The 17223-nt window shown below is 39.5% G+C and overlaps 1 protein-coding gene across 4 annotated transcripts in view; it reads right to left on the reverse strand.

Annotated features, from left to right (window-relative positions):
- Nucleotides 1–15501, reverse strand: part of LOC126073954 (dimethylaniline monooxygenase [N-oxide-forming] 3-like) — a 48761-nt gene extending 33260 nt beyond the window's left edge. The window contains exons 1-3 of one of the 4 annotated variants that reach the window (XM_049881254.1): nucleotides 15324–15500; nucleotides 14104–14241; nucleotides 963–1151 (exon numbers count right to left, since the gene is read on the reverse strand). In XM_049881254.1, the coding sequence (XP_049737211.1) occupies nucleotides 963–1151; nucleotides 14104–14235 (321 nt within the window). In that variant the 5' untranslated portion in view covers nucleotides 14236–14241; nucleotides 15324–15500. Of the gene's footprint in view, nucleotides 1–962; nucleotides 1152–14103; nucleotides 14242–15323 lie in introns of all 4 variants that reach the window. The other 3 variants (XM_049881252.1, XM_049881251.1, XM_049881253.1) reach the window with 3 other exon arrangements.
- Between the last annotated feature and the right edge of the window lie 1722 nt (nucleotides 15502–17223).

Below are 17223 nucleotides of genomic sequence, written 5' to 3' on the forward strand. Positions count from 1 at the left end.
TTGGTCTCTAATTTTCCTATTTCATATTATCCTTGTCTACTTTTGATATCAAAATTGTAATATCATAGAGTGAGTTTCTGGAAGAATTTATAGAATAATAAAATGATCTCTGCCTTACATATTTGGAAATACTCACCTATGGAACTATCTGTTTATTTTCTTTACGGTAAGATGTTTTTCTGAGTCACAAGAACTACAAATCATCAAGAAACTTTTTACGCTTCTATTTCTTTTTGAGTGAGTTTTAGTAAGGGTTTTCTTGAAAGAGTTTTTTAATGTGACCAATTAAAGGAAAAGTATTTGGCAAGTTTTTTTTTAATATTATTTCATTTGCATCTATTTTGTCTACGTTTTCATCCCTAATATTATGCATTTGTGCCTTCACTCTTTCTTTCCACCATAAACTGCCAGCTATTTTTCTATTGTTGATTTTACTGGACTTTTCAAATAATTAACTCTCAAGTTTGTTAATCTCTTTTATTAATTACTTTTTCTTTATCATCGCCTTCATTTTACATTCTTGGGACTCATGCTGCTTTTCTTTTCCTAATTTCTTACACTTCATTACCTCTTAAATTTCTAAACTTCTCTCATTTTTTAATATGAGCATTGTTTATAATTTTCACAAACATATAGTTTTATCTGCTTCCCACAAATTTTGTTACATAGAATCTAAATTATTCAGTTCTAAATATTTTTAAATTTACATTACAGTTTCTTCTTTGATCCGTAAGTTATTTAGGCAAAAAGTTTTAATTTTCCAATTCATGGGTATTTTACATTTATTTCTTTGTTATTGATTTCTAATTTAATAGCATTGTCGTCTAAGAACTCTATGTGGTCACATTGTTAAAAAAAAAAAAAAAAAGAAAGAGATGCCGAAAAGAAAAAATGAGAATCCAGTAATGAACATGGATGTCCTCACTGTTATGCCGAGGGCTGATTTATTGCTAACAACTTACCTTGAACTGTATGTATTTCAGAAGGTTCTTTTCTTTGGCATATGCAGTGAGGTACTCCAGGAGCTTGCTGTGGTGCATGAAGCTGGGGAAGTCATCAGGATATGGGAAGTCTGCAAAACACGTCATCTCTTTGGAAGAGTTGGTGAAGACCGACCGGTAAATGCTGGCCCTACCTTCCTCTCCATGGTCCTGTAATGTATAGTTATAAATGGAAGAGAGTTTGTAAGTGAGAATACTTAAGGTCAGGGCAAGTTCCAAATAATTATCACTTATTTTGAATCTGCCTTTACCCACAAGTAAATTCAGTAAGGTGAGGCATAAATAAGCTTTACTTCAAATATTGATGCTAATCACAAAAGCTTATCAAGGAAATTAGGATGCAGGAGAATATGCCTTTCTTAACATCTTTGTTTTTCTTAGAAAATGAATTTCACTCTATCCTTTTGGGACTATGTAATTACAGTTATTACTTTTTTCTTCAAACCACTAAATATGGTGATGGATATTTTCCAAAGTTCAACCTTGCATGGTTTGTATGTGTCAACTCAGAGGGGACAGAGGACAGTAGCAGGATCTGCGTTTGAATTTGACCAGCTTATCTTTCCTGGACCGCATAAGTCCCCTTTCTCCAAAAGCTCAGATGCACTCTTAGAAAGGGCCAGAGAACAAGGCGAGGAATCTGAAAGACTGAGCATGGATGAAAAGACACCTGGAGATTAAGCTGTGCCACCTCAGGGAACTTCCACTTTTCTCGTCTCGGAAGACTTTTATCCTTCTCCCCACGTAAATCTGGGTGTTTGATTAGACATGACAGAGTGACCTGAGTACCTAGTAGTCTAGTATGTACTTCAGTGTTTATAAATACAGAATTGCAAGATATCAAGAACTCACAAGGAGAAAATGGGAGAGACTATCCTAGGACAGTGTGAGGGTGTCAGGGTGGTCTGATTTGCTTCACTCAACTACCTCATGATTGTTGCTTCAACATATAACATAAGGCACATGGCAGGCAAAATTCTAAGGATGACTCCTGATAATGCTCACCCTTGTATAAAAATGATTAACAAAATGTGTTTTTACTCTTTCTGAAGGTCATAAATATTTCCTTGGTTTTATTGATTGTTACCTTAAAAATGATTTGATGGACTCATTTGCTAATAAATGACTTTAGCCAAACCACTTAACATATACTGTTGTTGCTGTTGTTAGTTGTCGTTGAGTCAATTCTGACTCATGGTGACCCATGTGTGCAGAGTAGAACTGCTCGATAGGGTTTTCAAGGTTGTGACCCTTCAGAAGCAGATCGCCAGGACGGTCTCCTGAGGCGCCACCAGGTGGGTTCGAACCTCCAGCCTTTTGGCTAGTAGTTGAGCGCTTTATCATTTGTGCCACATTACATTCATATATTTTTTCTTCTTCAATGCAATTTTAGTTCTTCTTCTGCTATAAAATTCTTCATATGTAGTAGACAAAGGATAACTTTAGATGCTCTCACTAGTGAAATGAGTGGTGTTCAATACACCTGGACTGAATAAAATACATTAAAGAGGCTCCCAGGCCTTACATGAATCCACCCATCCATTGCCATCGAGTAGATTCTGAATCATAGCGACGCTTACATGAACAGACAGTGAGAATCAAGTTAGCTCTTTGCCTTGAGGTTGGCACCTAAGGCTTTATTCCTAATTGGTCCTATTCTAAACATTGATTTAGAATATTTTGGTTACTAAATTTAACTGCAAGATTAGGTGGATTCTGCCTGCAGAGTATTTATTACCTAGAAGGACAGAGAGCTTAGTCTTTGTTGTACATGCGGAATGTTGTTACTGTTAGGTGCCCTTGAGTTGGTTCCAATTCATAGCCACCCCATGTACAACATAACGAAACACTGCCCAGTTCTGTGCCATCCTCACAATCGTTGTTATTATGCTTTAGCCCATGGTTGCAGCCACTGTGTCAATCCATCTCATTGAGGGTCTTCCTCTTTTTCACTTACCCTCTACTTTACCAAGCAGGAGGCTTTCTCCAGGGATTAATCCCTCTTGATAACTTGTCCAAAGTGTGTGATACATAGTCTCCCCATCCTTTGGTTGTGCTTCTTCCAGGACAGATTTTGTTAATTCGTTTGGCAGTCTATGGTATATTCAATATTTTTCACTGACACCACAATTCATAGGCATCAATTCGTCTTCCGTCTTCCTTATTCATCTTCCAGCTTTTGCATGCATATGAGGCTATTGGAAATATCATGGGTTGGGTCAGGCACACCTTATTCTTCAAGGTGACATCTTTGCTTTTCAACACTTTAAAGAGGTCTTTTGCAGCAGATTTGCTCAATGCAATGTGTCTTTTGATTTCGTGACTGCTGCTTCCATGGGTGTTGATTGTGGATCCAAGTATAATGAAACCCTTGAGAACTTTAATCTTTTCTCCATTTATCATGATGTTACTTATTGCTCCAGTTGTGAGGATTTTTGTTTTCTTTATGTTGAGGTGCAATGCATACCGAAGACTGTGATCTTTCATCTTCGTCAGTCAGTACTTCAAGTCCTCTTCATTTTCAGCAAGCAAAGTTGTGTCATCTGCATAAGTCAGGTTGTTAATGAGTTTTCCTCCAATCCTGACACCCTCTTCTCCTTCATACAGTCCGGCATCTCAGATTATTTGCTATGGTGAAAGAATACAACCCTGACACACACCTTTCCTGACTTTAAACCACACAATATCCCCTTGTTCTGTTCGAATAACTGCCTCTTGATCTATGTGCAGGTTCCTCATGAGCACGATTAAGTGTTCTGGAGTTCCCATTCTTCCCGATGTTATCCATAATCTGTTACAATCCACACAGTCAAATGCCTTTGCATAGTCAATAAAACACAGGTAAACATCTTTCTGGTGTTCTCTGCTTTCAGCCAGGATCCATCTGACATCAGCAATGATATCCCTTGTTCCACTTTTTCTTCTGAATCCAGCTTGAACTTCTGGCAGTTCCCTGTTGATACACTGCTGCAGCTGCTTTTGAATGATCTTCAGTGAACTTTCACTTGCATTTGATATTAATGATATTGTTTGATAATTTCCGCATTCAGTTGGATCACCTTTCTAGGGAATAGGCATAAATATGGGTCTCTTGCAGCCAGTTGGCCAGGTAGTTGCCTTCCAGATTTCTTGGCATAGTTGAGTGAGCACCTCCAGTGCTGCATCTGTTTGTTGAAACATCTCAACTGATATTCTGTCGAGCCTTGTTTCTCACCAATGCCTTCAGTGCAGATTGGACTTCTTCCTTCATTACCATAGGTTTCTGATCTTATGTTACCCCCTGAAATGGTTGAACATTGACCAATTCTTTTTGGTGTAGTGACTCTGTGTATTCCTTCTATCTTCTTCTGATGCTTCCTGTGTCATTTAATATTTTCTCCGTAGAATCCTTCAATATCACAACTCAAAGCTTGAATTATTCCTTCAGTTCTTTCAGCTTAAGAAATGCCAAACATGTTCTTTCGTTTTGGTTTTCTATCTCCAGATCTTTGCACATGTCATTATAATACTTTACTTTGTCTTGGTTGAGCTGCCCTTTGAAATATTCTGACTTCATCATTTCTTCTTTTTGCTTTAGCTACTTAGGTTCAAGAGCAAGCTTCAGAGTCTCTTCTGATAGCCATGTCGGTCTTTTCTTTCTTTTCTGTCTTTTTAATGACCTCTTGCTTTTTTCATGTACTTTGTCCTTGATGGCGTAGTGGTTAAGTGCTATGGCTGCTAACCAAAGGGTCAGCAGTTACAATTCGCCAGGCGCTCCTTGGAAACTCTATGGGGCAGTTCTACTCTGTCCTATAGGGTCTCTATGAGTCGGAATCGACTCGACGGCCCTGGGACTGGGTATGTCCTTGATAATCATTCCACAACTCGCCTGGTCTTTGGTCATTAGTGTTCAACATGTCAAATCCATTCCTGAGGTGGTCTCTACATTCAGGTGGGTTATGCTGCAGTTTGTACTTTGGCTCTCGTGGACTTGTTCTAATTTTCTTCAGCTTCAACTTGAACTTAGATAGAAACGATTGATGGTCTATTCTGCAGTCAGCCCCTGGCCTTGTTCTGACTCATGATATAGAGATTTTCCCTCATCTCTTTCCACCAAAAAAACCAAAACCAACTGCTGCCAAGTCGATTCCGACTCACAGAGACCCTGTAGGACAGAGTAGAACTGCACCATAGAGTTTCCAAGGAGCGCCTGGCGGATTTAAACTGCTGACCTCTTGGTTAGCAGCTGTAGCACTTAAACACTACGCCACCAGGGCTTCCTTTCTTTCCATAGATGTAATCAGTTTGATTTCTGTGTATTCCATCTGGCGAGGTCCACGTGTATAGTCGCCATTTATGTTGGTGAAAAAAAGATATTTGCAATGAAGAAGTCATTGGTCTTGCAAAATTCTATCATGCAATCATGGGCATAGTTTTTATCACTAAGGCTGTGTTTTCCAAACACCTATTCTTTGTTTTCAACTTTTGCATTCCAATGACCTGTAATTATCAATGCATCCTGATTGTATGTTTGATCAATTTCAGACTTTACAAGTTGGTAAAAATTTTCAGTATCTTCATCTTTTGCCTTAGTGGTTGGTGTGTAAATTTGAATAACATTCATATTAACTGGTCTTCTTTGTAGGTGTGTGGATATTATCTTATCACTGACAGCCTTGTATTTCAGGATAGATCCTGAAATGTTCTTTAGGACGATAAATGCAACGCCATTCCTCTTCTAGGTGTCTTTCCTGGAATAGTAGACCATATGATTGTTCAATTAAAAATGGCCAATGCCAGTCCATTTCAGCTCACTAATGCGTAGGATATTATTGGTGACCCTGCTGATACTTGAATACCAGCGGCCTAGCTTCTGGCATCACAGCAACATGCAAGCCCCCACAGTACAACAAACTGACAGACGTGTGGGGGGACATACAGGATAGTTGACATAAACTATCTTGTATTGCTTACTGATAAATATTTGCTTAATTAGTGTCTTTATATGTGGCAGATTTTGGTTTGAAACTGGTTTCCATTATAAGTTGTTAATAATGCTGTGGAAGGATAATTAAGCTTCTCCCATCTCTAACTAATAGACTCCTCTAACCTACCAGGAAGAACCGGACTGGCTAGGTCAGTTTGCAATGACTTCTAACACAAAAGTGGGTGCAATGAAAGAATGGTGAAGCTGGATGTGTGTTGGGAGGGAGAGAGACCAAGATAAAAACAGGATTTAAATAATCCTGTGATTTTTTAAAAAACTTCTGACTAAAATATACACATGACTTGGTATTTCATCACTTTGAAATTTCCAAAGGCTTAAGTTTCCTCATTAGAAAAAAGATAAATTGTTCACATGTAATTTCCAGGAAGGTAACACTAAATCAGTGAGGCTTGCTTGGGACTTTTAGGATGAAATGATATTACATAAGGTGTTGTGTTACCACCAAATTCAAACCACTTTTGCCTTTTAGTTTTGTTTTAGAAAAAGTTTTCTTTCAGCAAAAAAGAGGAAAATATGTAAAGTTCGAAGGTAGTGGAAAGATTTTCTGTAAATTTCCTTGCATATCAGTTTGTTACCCTACCATTCTCAAAGAGATAAGGTTCACTCTAATTGCTTCCAAAGCCCAGAGATGGAGAAAATCAACTCCTTTGATATATGCTCTTTTTGCACAGAAATCCTGGATTGGGGTAAACAATTATTTGGGCTGTGTCTTTGGATTTATCTTTATCTTGTATCCTCACCTCACATTTTTCTATATCTGGAGTTTATTTCTATTCTAAAAGAAAATTTTAGATAGAAATGGTAACCTAATAAGATTTTGTAAACAAGAAGCATGCCAGAAGTATTGATTGCCCATTTATTGTATCAAACGACTAAAATCTAGTTAACTCTTCAGTTTGTTTTAGCCTAATGTGTTCTGTCAGGGTTCTCCCAGGCATATTAGATGGACAGTGGTTATACTATAAAACCAAAAAACAAACACGTTGCCGTCGAGTTGATTCCGACTCATAGCGGCCCTATAGGACAGAGAAGAACTGCCCCTATGTAGTTTCCAAGGAGCGCCCAGTGGATTTGAACTGCCAACCCTTAGGTTAGCAGCCGTAGCACTTAACCACTATGCCACAAGGGTTTCCAATACAAACTTTAATACCCCTTCCCACCCAGACAGTGTATGCTTTTAGATTGTCATTGTATCGTTAATATTTAAAAGGTTATTAGAAATTAGTAAGGAGAAAGTCACATGATTTTAAAAACGCAATTTACAAAAGAATAAATGCAAATGCTTAAGAAAAAAATTTGAAAGATACACAACTTCAAAGAAATGTGAGTTCACAAAATGATACACTGCTTATTGACACTTATTTTAAGAAGTTATAATACCAAATTTTTCAAAGAGATATGGGCAAACTTTTATATTGAAATAAGAATATAAATTAGGATAATCTTTCTGGGATACTACTTTGGCAATTGCAAAAACTTGGTTATAATCTCAGTGGTTAATAATAAGGATGATGGAATAAAATTAGTAGAGTGAAGTCTACACATCAACAATTAAATATTGTGTTTTCATGTCCCCAAAGAATATTTGAAGGTACAAGAAATGCTTCTGACATTTTTAGGTAAAAATAAGAGGCTACAAAATTGTATTTTGTAGGAAATCTATTTGTGTACATTTAATAAAAAGGGTGCTTGTTGTTGTCGTGCTCTGAAATCTGTTCGGCGTCATAGCGACAGCCAAGTCTCCACCGACAGGTGGTGGCGGCTGTTCATTCCTTAGGGGCACTGGCCGGAATTTGAACCCAAGTGGTCCAGCCTGGAAGGCAGAGAGCTCTGCCAGTGAACTACCGCTGCCCTCATATAAAATGTTAGCAGCGGCTAATTTTAGTTAGTGGGAAGAGCTGATATTTAAAATATTTAGTAATCAGTTTCACTGCAGTGAAATACTGCTTTTTTAAAACAAGTCACTTAAACTTGTCTCAATTTGTCCCTGTTCAGCTTTATAAAACAATTTACTGTTTTTTTTTCTGATTACCATATTTTTACACAAATAACGTGTTCCTTCTATGTTTGTTTCCTGGTCGCGCCCTCCCTCCCCCAGTAAGGCATCCTCACAAGTGCCAACTATTCCAGTTCTTTTCCACATGTTGCTGTAAAAAAAATTAGCACAACATGCTTATGAAAATACCTCATGGCGGGGGGGGGGGGGGGGGGGCGGGGGGCACAGCCGGCAAACAAATGCCAAAAGAGTGCATTATTTGCCTAAAAATATGACATACAAGTAATACAGATTCGCTGTAAAAAATTGGAACACACAGATGAGAAGAAAATATAAATCACTCATAATTCTCTTCAGAGATAACTTCTCCATTAGCATTTTAGTTATACTCTCCCAGGCTTTTCTCTATCCATATGTATGAGCTTTTCTTACAAAAATGAACACAGTACTATGTGTATGTAGTATTTTGTAAGTTTATCCTCCACTTAATATATCAGAAATGTCTTTCCATACCAGTAAATCTGTCCCCAAAACAGTACTGTTTGATTACTTAACGTGTTTGCATATAATCGTCTATGCTGTGGCTGTTGCACAGGCTTTAAGTCTTGAGACATGGTAGGTACCAGTCAAGCTGCGGCAAAAAGATCAGAGGCTGAGAAGAACACGGGTAGCTATTCTGATAACAGAAAACGGATTCAATAGTAAAAAGTATACCTGAAGGAGATGTGAAAAGAGTTTGTAATGGACATTTGTCCCTTTAGGCCACCCAGCCTTCATAAGCTCTTTCTTAAGCCGTATTCCAAATTTCTTTCAGGGAATAACTTTTCTCCCCACCCTAGCTTGGTGTATGTTGGTTAAATGATAAGTCCAGGCCTGCTCTTCTACTAGGGAAGCAGAGAGAGCTTCATTTTTCCACTATTTATTCCGCTATATGGGAAACACCGGCAAATACGAGACTTAAATAGCAAGTCAGGCTCTCTCTTGAGAAACTTGGAATTTTGAAGGGAATGAAGCAAAGATGGGCAAAATGGTTATCATTTCTTCATTCTTCTGGTGCTTTCTGGGGAGAACACTGACTGGTTCTTGTTACTGAAACATTCTGGAGTAGCCTTATTCCTCTCTGTTCCTGTGGCTATCTCAGGACCTTTCAATTAATTTTTAAAATTTCTCAGCTATGCCTTAGTCAATTTCTGTGGCTCATGAGCAAAAAACCTAAATGCTAAAGTAGCTAGTTTATTTTACATATATGTATATATATCTATACACACACACACATATTTGTTGTTGTTAGTTGCTGTCAAGTCAGATTCGGCTCCTGGCAACCTTATTGTAAAAATGGCATGGGGCAGCATCTGACCTCCTCTAACTTCACAAGAGGAAAGGAGAATCAAGATAAACAGCTCGAGGCTGAATCCTATGAGGGAGAGATCAGATATGCCTTCTCTCTTCACCATTTTACCAAGTCTGTCACCAACTGTCACTGACATGGCACTCTCCACTTCGTTGTAGTGGTTGAGGAGCTTTTGGGATAGAGTTCTTCCATCAGGACAGCCTCTTCTCAGCTGTACTCACAGGCATGCCTCTCTCTGGCCCCTCAGCCTCTGCCCTGATCAGGCAAATGTTACAAAGCTCTTTTAGCTCTGCTGCTAAGTGCCCCAGGGTATCCCATTCCACCCTTAAGCCTTGGCCCGAAGGCACTCAGCTCTAGCTCCAGGGGTCAGCAAACCTGGCTCCACTAAATGCCCAGAGGTGTTCTACTCTGCCAGCAAGCATCCTGCTCAAAGGCACTCAGCTATCTTGCTCCATGGGCTGGGAAACCCATCACGCTGGCTCCTGCCAGTCTCTCCTGCCATTTCTCTGCCACTGTTTCTTGACATCTGCATTGTTAGACATACTCCATTCCTGGCTCTCCTTCCTTGGCGTGGGTGAGAGCCTTGCTTTCCCGCTTCTGGGATGGCTCATTTAAAGCCCAGCAGAATGGCAGACCTGACCAACCCACTTGTTAGGGCTCCATGTACCTTATTAGCATGGTCCCACCCAGTCACTTGAAAGCCACACAAAAGTGATCCATCACACTGCACTTATGTTGCCTGGTCCTGCACCATCTTTAAGATCATTGCTATGTTTGAGTTCATTGTCGTGGCTATCGTGTCAGTCCATCTCACTGAGTGTTTTTTTTTTCATTTTTGTTAGCTCTCTACCAAACACAATGTCCTTTTTTAGCAATTGGTCTTTCTTGTTGGAAACCGTTGTGGCTTAGTGGTTAAGTGCTACGGCTGCTAACCGTAGAGGTCAGCAGTTCAAATCCGCCAGACGCTCCTTGGAAACTCTATGGGGCAGTTCCACTCTGTTCTATAGGGTCTCTATGAGTCGGAATCGACTTGACGGCAGTGGGTTTGGTTTTTTTTGGAGGATATGTCCAAAATAAGCGAGTTGAAGTCTTGTCATCTTTGCTTCTAAGGAGCATTCTGGTTGTATTTCTTCTAAGACTGATTTGTTTTTTCTTTAGGAAGTCCACAATATATTCGATATTCTTCCCTAACACTGCAACTAGAATATGTCAATTTTTCTGTCTTCCTTTGTTCACCATACAATTTTTGCCTGGATACGAAGAGTTTGAAAAGACCGTGACTTAGGTTAGATGCACCTTAATTATCAAATTGACATCTTTGCTTTTTAAAACTTTAAAGAATTCTCTTGCAGAAGTTTTGCCCGGTGCAGTAAGTTGTATACATATGTATACAAACACACACATTTCCTCACATTCATAGGTCGTTCAAAAAAGTTTTGACGTAAAAAAAATAGCTTGCTGGGCTAAGTGGGTTGATGAAAGGAGCAAGGCCACACAGAATGTGTCACATTTTCCAAATTTTGTGTTCTTTTTTAAGTTGAAAATTAGGGTGAAGTAAAAAGGGTCTTTTATAATACATAAAGTGAGTAGAACAATGTCTGACATATACTGTAAGTTCCGTGTAAGGGTTTACTAGATAAAATAAATATATCTCCAAACTATAACTTCAAATACAGCCATTTAATGGCTGTACGAAACTAAATGACTGATCTGTTTCTTGAAGGCACTTCACTTGGGGAGGTAGGGGAGAGATAGGGGAAACTTCCACTTTATAGTGGAAGAAACGGCTGAAGAGGCAAGGGCCATGGAATAATATGGGACTAGAACTGGCTTTGACTTTTCTTCCTAATTTTAAATTCTTGGCATTATTCAGCACTGTTAATGAGAAATTTTGATGGGACAGAATCTTCCCAACATTCATGTCTTGGGAGCCTCCCTCTCACCTCTGTAGAAAACATGAGGGAGAAGGCTTGTAAGCAGCCACTTTGTGACAGGACAAAGTGCAAGGCACAATGGTTGCGAAGCTACTATTTGGCCAAAAGTTACCATACCCTTAAGAAATGAAAACCCAAGAAAACAGTTACCAAATTTTTAAAAATATCATTACATAAGGAATCAATAAAACTCCAAAAGTCACGTCAAAGAAAAACATTTCCTTCCTTAAATGGTTTTTCCTATGATGAAAGATCAAACTGCAGATTTCTAGGGATAATTGCTAGTTCATAATTGAGGGGACTGAGCACTAGAAATTTCTAATTAGGGATCATACAATTCTAAGTTGTCAGTGCCCCCAGGATATGAATTTTTAATATAATACTGAAATATTACAATTATGTCAAAAGCCAATGTAACGGGCCTGTTTGACAAGTGATTAAATGGTAGATGAGTTGCAATGTTCTCCTTGCAAAAATGGGATCTTGAAATAGGACATGAGTTTCCTGAGGCTCACCTGGTTTGTTGTCCCTGCTAGGGACACTTGCTGGGTGGGGAGATGAAGGAATCTGTTGCTTTGGGTGGGATTAGGAAGCTTGCCAGAGATAGAAATCAACATCAGGTGAAAAGATATGTTACAGGGCAGGCAGATATATACTTTAGAAAAAATGAGGGGAAATGAACAAAGGGTTGTATACTCAGAAGAAGGAGACTCTATTCATTAACCCCAGGGTGAAATCTAGAGAGAATTTACTGATTTATTATTTGGGGGCTCCTGAGAAAAAAAGACATTAGACTAGACTTGTGACCCTGTCAGCAAGTACCTTATTTTCCCAGTGACAGAAGAAGGTGAGCGAAGCACATTGCCCGGCTTTAGACCAAGGTTAGAAGTAAGAGCTAGAAGGGGAGGGAAGTGCTCTAGGAAACAGGGAGCCCGGGGGTGGTGCAAACAGCTAACTTACTTCTCTGTTAACCAAAAGGATGGACGTTGGAATCCACCCAGAGGCACCTCGGAAGCGAGTCCTGGCCATCTACTTCTGCAAAACCAGTCATCGAAAACCCCGTGGAGCACAGTTCTACTCTGACACAGATGGGGACTCAGTGGCGACTGATTTTTTATGGAAAACAGTTACAAAAGTCTGCTCTATCTATACCCTTACTGTTTCTCACACTTGACTAGTGTTTGGGTCCCTCTGAAAGAAAAAAAATTGAGAGAATGTGCAACACTGACTTTAGAAAGTAATGAAAATACAGAATTAATATAATTTTGTCATATAATCTCAGAACATGAACTTTCCTATAACTCAGTGGTATTTGAGAGACACTGCAGCTCACAACCTCATTTGCACTCTGTGACTCCTCTCACAGTAAAGTAGCTAGAAAACGCTAAAAAAGCAATTGTAGCCATGGTTACTAATGACCACAAACTTGGTGACTTAAAACAACAGAAATCGATTCTCTCACAGTTCTGGAAGCCAGGAGTCAGGAAATCGGTATCATTGGTGACATCAAGGAGTCAGCAAGGCCGTGCTCCCTCTGGAGGCTCTAGGGAAGAACCCACTCCTCATCTCCTCTAGCTTGTGGGGCTGCTGGCGTTCCATGGCTTTTTTGGTGTCCAGTGGCTACCTGTATGCCTTGGCTTATTCAAGTCCTGCAGCAAAGCATCTTCAAATCTCTCTTGTTGCTGAGGTCATCACATTGCCTTCTCCCATCTGTCTCTATGACAAATCTCCTTCTGCCTCCCTCTCATAAGGATGCATATTACAGCGTTCTGGGCTCACCTGGATAACCCAGCATAATCTTTTCATTTCAAGATCCTTAATGTAATCACATCTGCAAAGACCCTTTTTCCTTATTAGGTCATCTTTACAGGTTCTAGGGACTACGACCTGATTAGGTAGCCCTTATTGAGCCTACTACAGCCCTTTCTCTGGCCCCCAAAGATTCATGTACGTTCCACATGCAAAATGCATCCACCTCATCCCAACATTCCCAAATATCTCGACCAATTACAGCAACAGTTCCAGTTCAAAATTTTATTTATTCGGGTACGTTATATAATTTTGCATTTAAAGGGGGAAACAGTGGCTTAAAAAGGATTATTGATCTTTCTAAATTTACATATATAAAAATAGGAGTATCAGAAGAAGAAAAATAAGAAGTTGGGGTAGGCTTAGCCAGGCAGTGGTCCTAACATTGAGGACACTGATGGGGTTAGGGGCACAAAGTGGCCCCAACACCTGCTGACATGGTTGTCAGACAACATAGGAAGTGATAGCGTGGGTACGTACATACATGTCTACTGATATGGCCCTTATTATAAATGCATTGAAACAAAGGGGATTGAAGAACTTCAAATCAAATCAGCTTGTCCTCATTTTGGTGCCTCTTGTAGCTGTCTAATCAATTGTGTGGTGTTCAAAAGACTGAAGTCAGTCCCTGAGACCTTAAAACCTGTGATGTGAATCACCTGGTGGGCACTTGGTAATCTCCACAGAAGAATGGGAAGAGTCATTGTGTTTTAAATGAGTGAACCATGTAATTCTAACCAATATTCGACCGCTGATTTTATCTCCAAGTAGGTCACTTATTTATGATTTATCAGGGGTGAACTCTGTACACAAGCAGGGATCTTCAAAGCTAGCCATCGTCTACTTTACTTCTGACTTGGAAGTAGCTTACTTTCCAATCTGCTCCTAACATTGTGCTTCTTGGATTCCAAACCCAAGGGAGATTATAAATGCCATGGCAGTTAGTTGGGAAGCCTTGCCGGAGTAGCGCGATCTTGCACATATTCTACCTCCTTCCCTTTCTATTGCAGAGATGTCCCACTCACCGAGAATTTCCACAGACCCCCCACATCGTCGCTCTTTTCAAAGCAGGTGGGCTTCAGCCCCTCTTCCAAACAGCTCCTGATGGAGGCCAGGCCACTGACCCCAGCTCCAATGATGGCTACTCTCTTGCCCATGGTATCCTGTGAAAAGGCCCAGAGGGAATTTCTGGCAACAGTGTTATATAGATAAAATATGAAACTTAATTTTTGGGCATGACTCTTTGGCTTAGAAAGAAACTTTATTTTTGAACCAAGTAAGTAACTCTGAACCAAAATGTTAATTTTGAACAGACTAGAACTCATTTCAGTCATCTGACGAAATTTTGCATTTCTGTCTAATTTCTGAAAAGAATGTTTTCATCCAAAAAGAAGCTCGATGTTTTTTTAGTCAACTCTTCAAAATTAAGAAATTGATGATCCAGCATATGTCTTCATCTTTTTTGCCTCTGGCATTTTGTCATTTACTTTATGCCAATAAGAATGAGCAAGAGAAAGAAAAAGAGATTCACAATATACATAAGCTACAGCTTTCAACTTAACTGAGGCATACCAGTAGTATGTATACACGTATATGGATTGACACAGTGGCTGCAACAATGGGCTCAAACATAGCAAAGATTGTGAGGATGGTGCAGGACTGGGCAGTGTTTACGCTCTATGTATCTGTATATCTATCTGTCTGTCTGTCTGTCTATCTATCTACCTACCAATCTGTCATCTATTCTATTGTGACATAGATTTAGTGAGAGAAGAGGCTGAAATGAGTGCTAAAATGAAATGTATTTCAGCATGCCTGTTTGTCACTCCCTGTGTGTTCTTCCCCTAATAATGTTTTTCCCCTTCTCAGTTAATAAGAAACTTTAAGCACCTTTACCTAAAAAACAACTCCTTCCCGCTAGCTGCTTCCCCAACCTCCATCTTCTCCTAAGAAAATTATGTTTCCTAATCTTCTCTATTCCTGACAGTATCTTTATGCCCTTATTATTGCTTCTATAATTTTTTAAAGTTCTCTTAAGGTAAAAACATATAGCTATGCAGTGAAATGGACTTGGATTACAAGAATTATGTTCTGCAATCCCAGGAAAAACAAATCTATTTGAATTACATGCCATTCTCCTTCCAGCCATATTTTCTATAAAACTACAGCATGCTCCTTCTCCCTTCACCAACCCTACCCTCCTCCCTCTCAGCCTTTTACAGTATCATTTTCTCCCCTCTGCTACCTTATCTTTGTCTTCTCTTCTTCTGTATGCCTGACTCCTGTCCGAGGTGTTTGGGCAGTTTGGAAGAAAAATGCTTTACCTGACCCCACACTCTGTGTGGGGAAGTGTTCGAAGATGGGAGGAGCTGCTCTTAAAGAGGTCCTTATTACCTGGTCCTGTAGCAAGTGAGCTGGCCAACAACTCCCTGTGAGGGGTAGGCTCTGGGCCAGCCTCTGGCTGCCTGGTCAAGGTTTTGCCTGTAGTCACTGTAAACACAACATACCAGTTACACTCCTGGCCACTTGGCTCAGGAAAGAGACAGGTTCTCCCAGCTGACTTTGCGGTTTTCTGCTCCATTTTATTATGGGTTTTCAAAGTTTACATTATTTTCCTCATTCCTAGTTCTTTGGTGGGTACCTTTCACATTAACATCCACATACTGTAGAAAATTAGCTACCTAATTTTTTTTTTTTTTTAATTCAGATAACCCAGTAGCGAAGATGGATTTCTCCTCTCTCTCCTCGGGTTGTCTTTTTGACCTTTGTGGTCAAAGGCTTGTGTTTCTCAAATTTGTATTTCTTATACTCTGCAGAACAGTGTGTGGTCATGGAAAAGGTCAAATTCCACAAATTGATCCAATTTGTACAAGGTAAGCTTATGCTGGCAGTTAAGACTGAATAAACAGTACCTAACTCTTCAGTCATGAAATAGAGTGATATTTCTAAACATTGTTTCCCTATTAACCATATTCCTATATATCAATTATTTTATCCAGTTAGTCCCTTCATTTAGCCCGTGATAATTAGCAATAACTGGCATATATTCAGAGAACCCTGGTGGTACAGTGGTTAAGTGCTCATCTGCTAACTGAAAGGTTAGGAGAAAGATGTGCAGTCTGCTTCCATTAAAGATTTACAACCTGGGAAACCCTAGGGTCGCTATGAGTGAGAATCAACGCCACGGCAAGGGGTTTGGTTTTTTGGTTGGGCATATATTTAATTCTTAATGAATTGCCCCCTTATGTCTTTTGGAGATGGCAATGCTCATCTCCAAAGAAAGCATGGTGAAGTAGAGAAGAGGATTTTAAATCTTATTTCTGTCATGTCACTTATAGCTGTGTGGCTTTAAGCAAGTCACTTAACATTTTTGATTCTTGATTTCTTCATTAATAAAATGGAGTTACCACTATCTGTCTTGCTGGACTGTTGTAAGGCTTAGAAAATATGTAGATACAGATATGTGTGTGTGTGTGTGTGTATATATATATGTATCCACAGATAATATATAACCTGGCATGTAGTTAGAAATTACCAAATGGTAACTCTGGATTTTGGGTCAAATTAAAAAAAAATGACATGGTTCATTAAATTTTCTAGGGCTGAAATTCAGACCACGAGATTTTATCTTGTCTCATTTTACCTGAAGCTCTTTTTTTAGTTTTTAATGATAAACAACAGTGTGAAAACAGATCTTGGGTAGATTACTTAGGAACGATATCATTCCTGTAGCCTTTTTTATCTCAGAAGGACAAGATATACCAGAATTCCACCTTGGCCTGTGATACTGCTCTCTCTCTCCAAACAAAACAAAACAAAACAAAAACCTCACTGCCATCAAGTCGATTCTGACTCATAACAGCCCGCAGGGATTCCAGGACGTGGAAAAGACCAGTCTTTTTTCCTGCTGTTTGCAGGAGGGTATTCCATCTGCAACAGACATGTTTCTTAGCCCAGGCTCCCTCCTGGCACCTCTGCCACAGCGCTTGCATACTGCTGCTTTCTGCAAAGCCCCTTCTTCATCTTCTGAATCTTCATGTCCTTGCCCTGTCTTAGGGGAGTAACCACTCCTTGCTCCAATGTCCCTGCTTTTCCAATGTTTTTATCTTGTTTCCTTTATGTTCCCAGGAGTGAGAGTGAGCAGG

This window comes from Elephas maximus, chromosome 3 (assembly GCF_024166365.1).
Source record: "Elephas maximus indicus isolate mEleMax1 chromosome 3, mEleMax1 primary haplotype, whole genome shotgun sequence".
NCBI classification, from domain to species: Eukaryota; Metazoa; Chordata; class Mammalia; order Proboscidea; family Elephantidae; genus Elephas; species Elephas maximus.